The sequence below is a fragment of the Anomaloglossus baeobatrachus genome, unplaced genomic scaffold (genome assembly GCF_048569485.1).
Source record: "Anomaloglossus baeobatrachus isolate aAnoBae1 unplaced genomic scaffold, aAnoBae1.hap1 Scaffold_356, whole genome shotgun sequence".
Lineage (NCBI taxonomy): Eukaryota > Metazoa > Chordata > Amphibia > Anura > Aromobatidae > Anomaloglossus > Anomaloglossus baeobatrachus.
In genome coordinates, this window is record NW_027442917.1 from 235,830 (window position 1) to 247,881 (window position 12,052).

General features: G+C 48.0%; 1 protein-coding gene across 1 annotated transcript in view; it reads right to left on the reverse strand.

The window, feature by feature from the left end:
• LOC142272822 (uncharacterized) overlaps positions 1 to 12,052 on the reverse strand; it is a 28,447-nt gene that overhangs the window by 10,874 nt on the left and 5,521 nt on the right. The window contains exon 2 of the mRNA XM_075332514.1: positions 1,990 to 2,090. Coding sequence (XP_075188629.1) covers positions 1,990 to 2,068 — 79 coding nt within the window. The 5' untranslated portion in view covers positions 2,069 to 2,090. The remainder of the gene's footprint in view (positions 1 to 1,989; positions 2,091 to 12,052) is intronic.

Consider the following 12,052-nt stretch of genomic DNA (forward strand, 5'->3'; position numbering starts at 1 on the left):
TAGGCTATGTTCACACATCACTTTTTTTCCACTCAGGCACAATCCAGTTTGTGCCTGATGCAACGAATCCGACTCAGATTGTGTAAAAACGAATGCGACGGATCCAGTAAAAGAACGGATCAGTTTATTTTTTAATGCTCAGAGAGAGAGACCCCATCATCACCGCACAAACAAGGGTACTACCGCACGCATCATCACCGTACACGCAGGCACTACCGCACACGCAGGCACTACCGCATGCATCATCACCGCACACGCAGGCACTACCGCATGCATCATCACTGTACGCATCATCACCGCACGCATCATCACCACGCAGGCACTACCGCACGCATAATCACCGCACACCCCTGCACTACCGCACGCATCATCACCATACACCCCTGCACTACCGCACGCATTATCACCGCACACGCAGGCACTACCACATGCATCATCACCGCACACACCCCGGCACTACCTCAGTGACGTCACCGCTAACAGCGCAATTCACTTCAGTTGCTGCGTGGAGCTGATAGAGAGCGGCGGTGTTCTACTGCCACTCCTGCCAGCTTCATGTAGCAGAGCTAGATGCGTCGCGGGACCTCTGTGGATTACGTCGAACCTGCAGGAGTATTTGGGGATTTTAATAAAATGGTGAAAGAGGGTGTTTTTTTTGTCTTTCATTCCAAATAAAGTATTTTTTTGGGTGTATGTGTTTATTTACTTTCACTTACAGGTTAATCATTGGGGGTGTCTCATAGACGCCTGCCATGATTAACCCCTTATTACCGATTGCCACCGCACAGGGAAATTCGGGATGAGCCGGGTAGAGTCCCGGGACTGTTGCATCTAATGGATGTGGCAATTCCGGGCGGCTGCTGGCTGATATTTCTAGGCTGGGGGGCTCCCCATAACGTGGAGCTCCCCATCCTGAGAATACAGGCCTTCAGCCGTGTGGCTTTATCTTGGCTGGTATCATAATTGAGGGGGGAGGGGCACACGCCGGTTTCTTTTAATTATTTATTTATTTTTTTGCTGCAAAATATAGACCCGCCCACCAGCGGCTGTGATTGGTTGCAGTGAGACAACTGTCACTCAGCGTGGGGGTGTGTCTGACTGCAACCATTCATAGGCGCCGGTGGGCGGGGGAAGCAGTGAATACGAGATTGAATAATGGGCGGACGGCATTTTCAAATCAGGAGAAGCCGCCGGAGCAGTGTGACAGCCGTGCAGTGCCACGACGGTGATCAGTGAGAATGAGTGAAAGAGTGAGAGAGATTGATTGCTTTTCTGACAAGCAAAGAATTTTTATCACTTCTGGGCATACTCAGAAGTAAAAACTGGATACGGTACATGCTTCCGGCGTTTGACACATGCCACCGCTTCCGGCGTGCATAGACTTTCATTATGCACCATGCCGCACAGCGCTGCACCCGGCGCTATGCAGTTTTTTGCTGCTAGGAAAAAAACGTTCCTCTCTGCGTCCTGTGCGGCCGCCGGAGTGACGATTTTTGCCGCATCCAGCAGAAACCAGATCAAATGCAAGTACATGCAGCACAATCCGGTGCTAATAAAAGTCTATGAGGAAAAACCCGTACCCGGCGGCAAAAAAACAAAATGATGCGTTTTTCCCGCAAAGCGCCGGATTGTGCCGCACAGCAAAAACCTGATGTGTGAACATACCCTAAGACAGTGGAGAGATTGTGACACAGTAACTGCAAGGAGAAAATGCAGTTACATTCTCCCAGCAGCTGCTCACTTCCAGTCACCAGCACAGTGCGAGAGGCTGTAACAGTCACCACTCACTACATAGTGGGTGCACAGTAATCAACCCTCTTGTTCCTTGGCTGACAGCCTGTGAGCGGTAAGTGTTACTGTTTCCCGCACTGCATCGGTGACTGTATACGAGCGGCAGCAGGGAGAATGTAACTTTATTTTCTCCTTGCAGCTGGGAATGTGACTGTTCTCCTTGTTATTTAATGGTGACTCTTCACTGAGGAGGGTTACCTGTGGAAAGGTCTCTACTCCGTTCATCACCCCACACATCCATTTCTCCTTTATCCATTGTGTCTGCAGCGTTCTGCATATCTTTTCCCTGAATTTCAAAGCTGTAAAATAAATAATGTAAAAGTCAGGAACAGAAGGAAAGGTCATGTGGAAGGTTCTAGATGGACGCTTCTGCTACCAGAGCCGTGTGGCCCCTGAGACCAATCGATGCATGGCCTCTACGCCTCCTATATCCCCCGTGCGGCCCCAGAGTCAGTTCAGCAGGGATAGAAGCAGACGTGGCAGGATCCACTTAGTGTGGTACATTATGACATTGGGATTTCCTTCATTGTTTTGTCTTCACAATTTGGACGCCCTAAGGCTATGTGCACACGTTGCTTTTTTTTCAGCGCGGAAAAAAACGCACCCTCTGGCAGAGGGGAGAATTGTAAACAATGCTTTTTGAGAAAAAGGCATCGAAAACGCATGCGGTTTTCATGCGGTTTTTTAGGTGCGGTTTTTAAGACTTGTCAGTGTTAATAAAGTTGGTTGAACACAGACCTTTGGAAAAAAAAACCTGTGATGTCATTTCCTTCTCCACATTCTGTTTGGATAAATGGGAGGACTAGGAATGGAAGGAGCACCATTTGAATTTTGGAAAAGTTGAAATAAACTTCGCGCACCATGTCACATTAGCAGAGCCCCTTGGGCACCTATACGTCAGAAAACCCCCACAAGTGACCCCATTTTGGAATCTGCACCCCTCAAGGATTTTATTCAGGAGTATATTAAGCATTTTGAATCCACAGCTACTTCACCCAAAATGTTGCTGTAGCAACAATATTCTCACTTTTAGGCCCGTTTCACACGTCAGTGAAAAACACGCACATGTCCCTCCGTGTGCCGTGAATCACGGCACACATGGGTTGTCTAAGTACAATCCGGGCTCCGTTCTCCGTGGCCCGTGATTGCACTTAGAGATTAACTCACCTGCGCCCGCTCCCGCTGTCCATGGTGCTGATCGCTCCCGCGGTGCAGCATCCGGCTGGCGCTGACCCCCGCAGCAGCTGCTTCCGGGTCGGCTGTGTCGCACATCATGAATATGCGCGACAATAATGAGCCGGCTCAGAAGCAGCAGGGAGAACGGGCTGCAGAGGACATCGCTGGATGCCGGGTGAGTTAAAATGATTTTTATTTTAAAAGCACGTTTTTTTCTGGCACGTGTCTCACGGATCACACCACTGCGTGGTTCGTGGAACATCAGTGATGCCAGAAAAAAATGGACATGTCTCCGTGCGGCAATCACGAACACGCGGGTACGCCACACGGAGACACGTGCAGTGAAAAATCACTGACGTGTGAGCAGACCCATTCATTATAATGGGTCTGCGTATGTCAGTGATCCTGGTACGTTTAAAAAAAAGCACAAATGTCCCAGAATCACTGACGTGTGAAAGAGGCCTAAGGCTATGTGGCCATGATCCAGCGACACGGCGCCTAGTACACAGTGTCAGCCTTCCTGCAGAGATGTGAGTGTTGTCCACGGGAGAACGCAGCTGCCCATGCCCACGATTTGGGTTCAGGCTGCTGTGGACTTTAGCTCTATGCTACCTGCAGAGAACACTCTCGTCTCCGCAGCATAAATTGACATGCTGAGGCTCGGGAAGCTGCGCCACCGGTCAGTTTATGCTGCGGAGAAGAAAAGAAGCACAGTGGGCATGGGATCTCCAAAAATCCACTGTGCTTCTACTGCACAACGCAGCGTTATGGACGCAGGGAAAACACTCAGTGCCCATAACGCTGCAAACCCTGATTGTGGGCACACAACCTAAAAAGCATCAATGGATGAATGGATGTTAAATATATATAACGTCCCACCCCCGCCTGCATATTCTAAGCTGGCACCTTTAGTACCTTTCATGTGGCACTAAAGGGTGCCTAGCTTAGTATTTATCCAATAAAAAAAAAACAATGAAAAAAATGGCGTGGGGTCCCCCCTATTTTTGATAGCCAGTCAGGGTAAAGCAGACAGCTGTAGCCTGCAAACCACAGCTGGCAGCTTCATCTTGGCTGGTGATCAATTTGGAGGGCTCCCCAGGCTTTTTTTTTTATTTATAAATAAAGAATTAAAAAAAAAAAATAACGTGGGGTCCCCCCAAATTAGATCACCAGCCAAGGTGAAGCTGACAGCTGGGGTCTGGTATTCTCAGGGTGGGAAGAGCCATGGTTATTGGACTCTTCCCAGCCTAAAAATAGCAGGCCGCAGCCGCACCAGGAGTGGCGCATCCATTAGATGCGCCAATCCTGGCGCTTCGCCCCAACTCATCCCGCGCCCTGGTGCGTTGGCAAACGGGGTAATAAATGGGGTTGATACCAGATGTGTAATGTCACCTGGCATCAAGCCCAGCAATTAGTGATGTCACGGCATCTATTAGATACCCGACATAACTAATTGACAGTAAACAAAAGCAAAAAAAATGACAAAAAATTTTTTATTAGAAAAAACACTCCCCAAATCATTCCCTTGTTCTCCAATTTAATCAAAAAATTTGAAAAAAATGGGTCCGCAGAAATCCATATGGACGTCCCACGTCGCCTCTGGACCTATTAGAATATGGGGGCACGTTCAGGGAACGTATCCCCCATTTTCTAGGAGGGCAGACCCTCCATTTGAGGAGAGTGGGTGCCAAAAATCTGCACCCACCCTCCCCGGGTCACAGCTGCAGAGTGCGAGCAGCCAGCACAGCTCACACTGAACACTGTGCTGGCTGTCAGTTGCTCTGCACATGTGACCGGCCAGCGTGCACTGTGAAGGAGGAGGGGGCCGCGGGGGATCAGCGCTGCGACCGGACAGGTAAGGGGGAATACCGGGGGAATAGGGGGTGACCGGGCAGGGCCTGGGGGACATTTTTCTGTCGCATGTGTTATTGCACATGCGACAGAAATCATAGGAGCAGGGCGGGCGGTGTGCTACTGTGCGCGCGGCCATGTTGGATTTTCGGGAGGGTGGGTCGGGGGGGGCACTTTGGAGACACCGGGGGCTTTCCTGGACTTTGCCAGGAAGTGAGGTCAACAGGAAACCTCTTGACCTCACTTCCAGGTAAATGCCTGCGTTCTGGCGTGCCGACAAAGGCCGCGGACCGCAACAAAAAAGCAGCTCACTGCGGTGTAGCTGCGTTCTGACCCACATCATTGACTTAATGGGGGAGAGAACGCAGCCACACCGCACAAAAGAAGTGACATGCTGCTTTTCTTTCCGCACCGATTTTTGGCATCCAAAACGCTGCGTTTAGAAACGCAGCGCGTGCACTGATTTTTCAGCTTTCTCATACACTTTGTTGGGAAAGCTGAACGCATGCAATTTGCCACTGAAACGCTGCGGTTCTAAACGCAGCGTTTCCGCGGTAAAGAACGCAACGTGTGCACACAGCCTAATGCTTATTTTTCTGTCATTTGAGAATTAGTTTAGTCAACAATGTTGTATTTTTGAAAGTCTTTTTGAGGAAAATTAGTTTTATTCAATTGTTTTTCTTTAAAGGGGGTGAACAGAGGCGCACATAGAAATCATGGGACCCCATAGCGGAAGTTCTAATTGGTATAGAACTTGAATTGGCATTCAACTAGGTCATATAAGAACCTCTCACAACTTTACAGCCCTTACACAGTAATTTTTCTCTTCAAGCCCAAAGATTCCCCTTTCACTGCCCCATAATGTATAATACAAGCACTGTATGATACCTCCACAGTCACTTACTGCACACCAGGGCTAAGGAGTCGGTAAGAAAAATGAGAAGTTTCCATCCACTCTCTATACAGACACATCTGCAGGTTTTCCCTCCGCTCTCTATACAGACACATCTGCAGGTTTTCCCTCCGCTCTCTATACAGACACATCTGCCGGTTTTCCCTCCGCTCTCTATACAGACACATCTGCCGGTTTTTCCCTCCGCTCTCTATAAAGACACATCTGCAGGTTTTTCTCACTATCCGAAATCAAATCAGAATATAGTGAAGAAATAAATCTGGCACTGAAAATATCCAAAATATTTTGAAGAACGTTTTTTATTTTTTAAATCCAGTGAATAAAGACCACAATGTGCGTCAATCAGTGACATTTCGGTGCTTCCTTGGACCTTTATCAAACTCACACTTTAAGGCTATGTTCACACTAGAAAAATGATTTTTCTTAAGAAATTTCTTGAGAGTGAAGGATTAGCGCACCTGCGTTAAAAAACGCACCAATAACGCAGGTGCGTTTTTAGTGCGTTTTTCATGCGTTTTCGGTGCGTTTTCTTTCATGTTGGTCCCTGCGGTTTTTAATGCCTTTACAGAAATAAAGCACATTGAAAATAATAAAAAAAAATAGATAATACAGAGGGGTCATTCCGTGTCAAGTGGACCAGTTTTAAAAATCGTCCCCACTCGACGTTTTCCAATTTTGCTGAAAATGTATAAGGATGTACATGTATGTTTGAAAAGAGGTTCTGTAAATTTTTAGGGCCAGATCTCAAATATATTGGGCACTGTTGACCTTTCACTGGAGGCCCCCCCCCAAGCCTGCTGCTTCAGCTAAGAGGATTTTGCAAACTTTGGCACATAGCCATTAGAGTTCTATACTGGCTATGATGCTGAAATTTGGCATACTAGCTCAACTTTTGCTGCTAAACGCGATAAAATTATTACCGGCTATGACAAAACAATATTTCGGCCGCAATTTTGTGTCAAAGTAGCTTGCAAAACGCCTCGCATAAAATTTATGCCAAACTTTGCCCATATATAACTCAAGACCAAAAACCAATAGGAACTGGTGCTTTACCCTGTACAACAAACATCTTCATGACTTTGCATTGCTGCAATATCACGGTCAAAGCATATGTATTTGTGGAAATATTCACACCCACATATGATGAAAAACTTAAAAAAAAACGAATTTTACCTATTTTTAGGTCAAATTTCCCAAAAAGGGTCCCCCTAAAATATATTAATTCTGTTATCATTTGAAAGAGCACATTTTTCTCTACAAGGATCATTGGGGTTTTTTTTGGAGTCTCTCCATTTAAGAAAAGAAAAATGCCACTGAACATGGTGTTATTTATTAATACGCAATGAATGCTAACTGCACTATTCAAACCCTTGCGTTGGTCCATGGTGGTTATACCACAACCAATTCCCTAAGAATTGGTATTCTAATCCTATTAAGAATTGTAATAATGCTGTCTTTCGAGAATTGGCAGCCCCATCGCCTAGGAGCCATGGCCGATAGCCGTGCAAGGCAAGTCGCGGGTGGTCTCTTTATCGCAGGTTCCAAAGCCTGAGGGTGGGTGTCTTTGCCTAGGATCCCAAGCCTAATATTGGGTATCTTTTGTTGGTTCCCAAGCCATAATGTTCAGTCTAAGTAAGTGGTCTGGAATTGTTGCTGAATTTGCAATGAAAGATGAAGGGTCATTTGACACCCTTGTTGCAGTCCACACTTTCTTAACAGTAATTGTGGAGTATCTCAAGACTCTCATCAATGGGATTCATCATATCCACTACTTCAGCGATGGATCTGCAGCCCAGTACAAAAATTTCAAAAATGTTCTCAACTTGTGCCACCACAATGCTGATTTCAATATCAGCGCTGAATGGAATTTTTTTGGTACCAGTCATGGAAAGTCGCCCTGTGAAGGGATTGGAGGGACAGCAAAGAGGTTGGCAGCTCGTGCCAGTCTTCAACGCCCAACTGAAAACCAAATACTGACAACGGTGGATTTATTCAACTTTTGCAACGAGCAACTGCATGGAATCAAGTTTTTTTTGTTCCAAAAGAAAAAATTGACGAAATACGGATAGTTCAAGAGGAAAGGTTCAAAGATGGACATACAATTGCTGGAACAAGAGAAAATCACCAGTTTGTGCCAATTGATGACAAAAAGATTCGCATTTCAAGGGTGTCAAATGACCCATCATCTTTCATTGCCCATGTAGATGGATCTGTCAGATCAGAAATGCCTTTTGTGCCAATTGCAAACCTCCAGCCAGGGCAATACATTGCCTGCATTTACGATAGGAACTGGTGGATTGGAAATATTTCTGAAATTTCAGTCGACGACCATGATGCATTAATACATTTTATGCATCCTCATGGACCAGCTAGCTTCTTTCACTGGCCTGTGAGAAATGATACATGCTGGATTCCCGAGCAGTCGATCATTGCAATAATTCCAGCACCAGCTGCAACAGCAATGGGCCGACAATACAGCTTCTCTGAACCCATTATGTTGCAAATTCAGCAACAATTCCAGACCACTTACTTAGACTGAACATTATGGCTTGGGAACCAACAAAAGACTATATTACTTACGGTAATGGGATTTTCCAGAGTCCACGACAGCACCCACGAGAGAGAGGGATCCGCCCCCTTCAGGACAGGAAACCTACAGATAAAAAGGGGCGGTCCCCCTCCCTCATCAGTTGGTTTCAGAGAAATGGAGAGGAACCGCCACAAATTAGTAACAAGACAAGAAAAAAGTAGAACCACCAAACCCAAAGGGTGAAGAAAACAAAAGGGCAGGGGTGTAAGGGTGCTGTCGTGGACTCTGGAAAATCCCATTACCGTAAGTAATATAGTCTTTTCCTTTCGCCACGACAGCACCCACGAGAGACTTGGAGAGATAACACACTTAGGGAGGGACCACCATCTGAAGAACCGATCTCCCAAAAGAAAGGTCAGAGGAGGAAGAAAGGTCCAGTCGGTAGTGTTTGTAAAAAGTAGAAGGAGAGGACCAGGTGGCAGCCTTACAAATACTGTCAATGGAGACATTCGCCATGGCAGCCCAAGATGAAGCCATCGCCCTAGTAGAGTGAGCCTGTACAGGAGACGGAAGGGGCTCATGTTTCAACTCATATGCAACAGAAATGGCATCCCGCATCCATCGGGCCAAGGACTGCTTCGTCACCTGACGACCACGTCTGGAACCCTGAAAGGCAATAAACAAAGCCCTATCCTGTCGCCAAGGGGCTGTCCTAGAGATATATGCTAGAATAGTTTCCCTGACGTCTAGTGTGTGAAACCGGCATTCCTCCGGTGTGGAAGGGGCAGGAAAGAAGGAAGGAAGGATGATTTCTGCATTCCGGTGAAATTGTGAGGCTACTTTAGGCAAATAAGCCGGGTCTGTTCTTAGAACAATATGATCAGGGAAGATCCTAAGAAAAGGAGGATCTACAGAAAGAGCCTGAAGATCACTAACACGACGGGCCGAAGTGAGTGCATCTAAGAGGCATGTTTTAAAGGACAGCAATTTGTCAGACGCCGAGGCGAGTGGTTCAAAGGGTGGACGGGTTAGAGAATCCAGAACTAGAGTGAGATCCCAGGGGGGCGGGGAGGGAAGACGAAGCGGCTGACCACGGTCACAGGCCTTGATGAAACGCATGACCCACTTATCCCCAGCTATATTTGAATTATAAAGGGCACCCAGAGCCGACACATGAACTTTAAGGGTACTGACTGACAGACCCAGATCTTGTCCAGACTGGAGAAACTCCAGAATAGAAGAAATCGGGACCACCGAAGGTGCGGCATCAGGGAAGGAGACAAGGAACCGTTGCCATACCCGACCATACTGACGGGTAGTCACTGGTTTTCGACTCTGCAGTAAGGTATCCACCAGGCGACCGGAAAATCCCCGGGAGTCTAGTAACGCCCTTTCAAATTCCATGCCGTCAAGTGGAGTCCCTTGACGCGTGGATGCAGGAAAGGCCCCTGTGACAGGAGATCTGGTCTGGATGGGAGAACCCAGGGGTCCGTCACTGACATCTGTCTCAGGAGGGAGAACCAGGGACATCTGGGCCAGAAGGGAGCGATAAGGAGAATGCGAGCCTGATCTTCCCTGATTTTCCGAAGGACCGTTGGTAGAAGAATTATGGGAGGAAAGGCATAAGCAAGGCTGTACTGTCAGGGAACCTGAAGGGCATCCAGTACCGTTGGGTGATCCACCCTGTTCAGGGATCCAAACAGTTTCAACTGCCTGTTGTCTCTGGTAGCAAACAAATCTATAACCGGGAGGCCCCAGTACTGTATGATTTGAGCAAACACTTCCCGATGCAAGACCCATTCTCCCTGATAGAGAGTGTGACGGCTGAGAAAATCCGCCTTGACATTGTCCACCCCTCGGATGTGTACTGCAGAGAGGGATAATAGATGAGTCTCGGCAAGTTCCAATAGTTGAACCGCCGTGGACATGAGGGAAGACGACCTCGTTCCCCCTTGGTGGTTGATGTATGCAACCACTGTCTGATTGTCCGTACAAAGCCGTACATGTGTTCCCCTGAGGAGGGGAAGAAACGACAGCAGGGCCTGAGAGACCACCATGAGTTCTTTCCGGTTGGAGGACTCGGTTGATTCTTGCTGGGACCAAAGACCTTGGGTCATAGAGTCCCCCAGGTGAGCCCCCCACCCCCAGGGACTGGCGTCCGTCGTGAGGACATTGGTGGGGTGAACATGCCATTCCTTCCCCTTGGTTAAGTTCTCCTCCCGAAGCCACCAAGTCAGGGACGCACATGCAGTGTCTGTCAATCTCAGAGGGCGATCGAGGGACCCTGGATGGGATCGTGCAGCTGCCAGGACCTCCTACTGAAGCTGTCTGGAGTGAAGTTGAGCCCATTGGACAGCGGGGATACAGGAGGTCAGGGACCCCAATAGAGACATTGCAGAACGGAGAGAGAGAAATCTGTGATTCTGTGCGTGTCGGACAATCCTCTGGATTTTTGCTATTTTGTCCACTGGGAGAAAACAACGCTGTTGACGAGAATCCAGAAGCATGCCTAGGAAAGACTGAAAAGTTGAGGGCGTGAGTCTAGATTTTTGGAGATTTAAAAGCCACCCCAGACGACCCAGAGTTGACATAGCATTATGGAGACGGAGAGAACATTGTGCCGCCGTGCTACCCACAACCAGTAGGTCATCTAGATAAGGGATGACGAAAGTCTGTCGCTCGCGAAGGTGAGCAGTGACCTCCGCCATTACTTTAGTGAAAATCCGAGGGGCGAGTGAAACGCCGAAGGGCATGGCTGTGAATTGGAAATGGTGAACAGAGTTGTGCATAGAGAGTGCTACCCGGAAGTACCGCTGATAATGTGCGTGAACTGGGACGTGGTAATATGCATCTTTTAGATCAAGGACCGCCATGTAGCAATTAGGGTAGAGCAATTTTATGGTGGTCAGGAGGGATTCCATTTTAAACCGTCGGTATTTTAAAAAGAGATTAAGCTTTCGTAAATTAATTATGGTCCGAAACGACCCATCAGGCTTTGGTGCTAAGAAAACAGGGGAGTAAAACCCTTGGCCCCTCTCATGTAATGGGACTGGCGTAAGAACTCGTTTTTCCACCAGAGTGAGGACTGCTGACACCAGTGCGCTATGTTGACCCTCCGACCTCCTAGTGGGTGTAAGACAATACAATTGAGGAGGGAGGGAAGTGAATTCTAGCCGGAGACCGTGAGAAATCAAATCCAGTATAAAGGAGCTGGAAGTGATGGTTTTCCAATGGGTTGCAAAAAACCTGAGTCTGCCTCCCACCGGAACCCCCCCATCATTGTTTAGGGAACTTCCTACGGAAGGAAGGGTTTCCGAACAGGGCCCCCTTGGACCCCGAGGCGGGGTTGTCCGATCTATCCCTGCGATCAGGTCGTGTGGGCTGGAAACGACGTTTGCGATACGGGAGCCTAGAAGGAGGAGCAAATGCATTAGGGAACCCCTTTTTACTATCACCCGCCTTGGTGAGTATGTCATCCAGCTGTGGACCAAAGAGGAACTCACCCTCACAGGGAAGTGCACACAGTCTCGATTTTGAGGATGTGTCCCCTTTCCACGATTTTAACCAGAGGGCTCTCCGGGCTGCATTAGAAGACCCTGCCGCTCGGGCCGCCAGGCGGACAGAGTCAGCAGAAGCATCTGCCAGGTAATTAGCCGCGTCTTTGAGTAAGGGTAGTGAGGAAACAATCTTATCCCTGGAGGTACCTGACTTAAGCTGCTTATCTAGGGTATCTAGCCAGACTAAAAGTGACCTGGCTGTACATGTTGCGGAAATGGCTGGTTTCAGCGCCC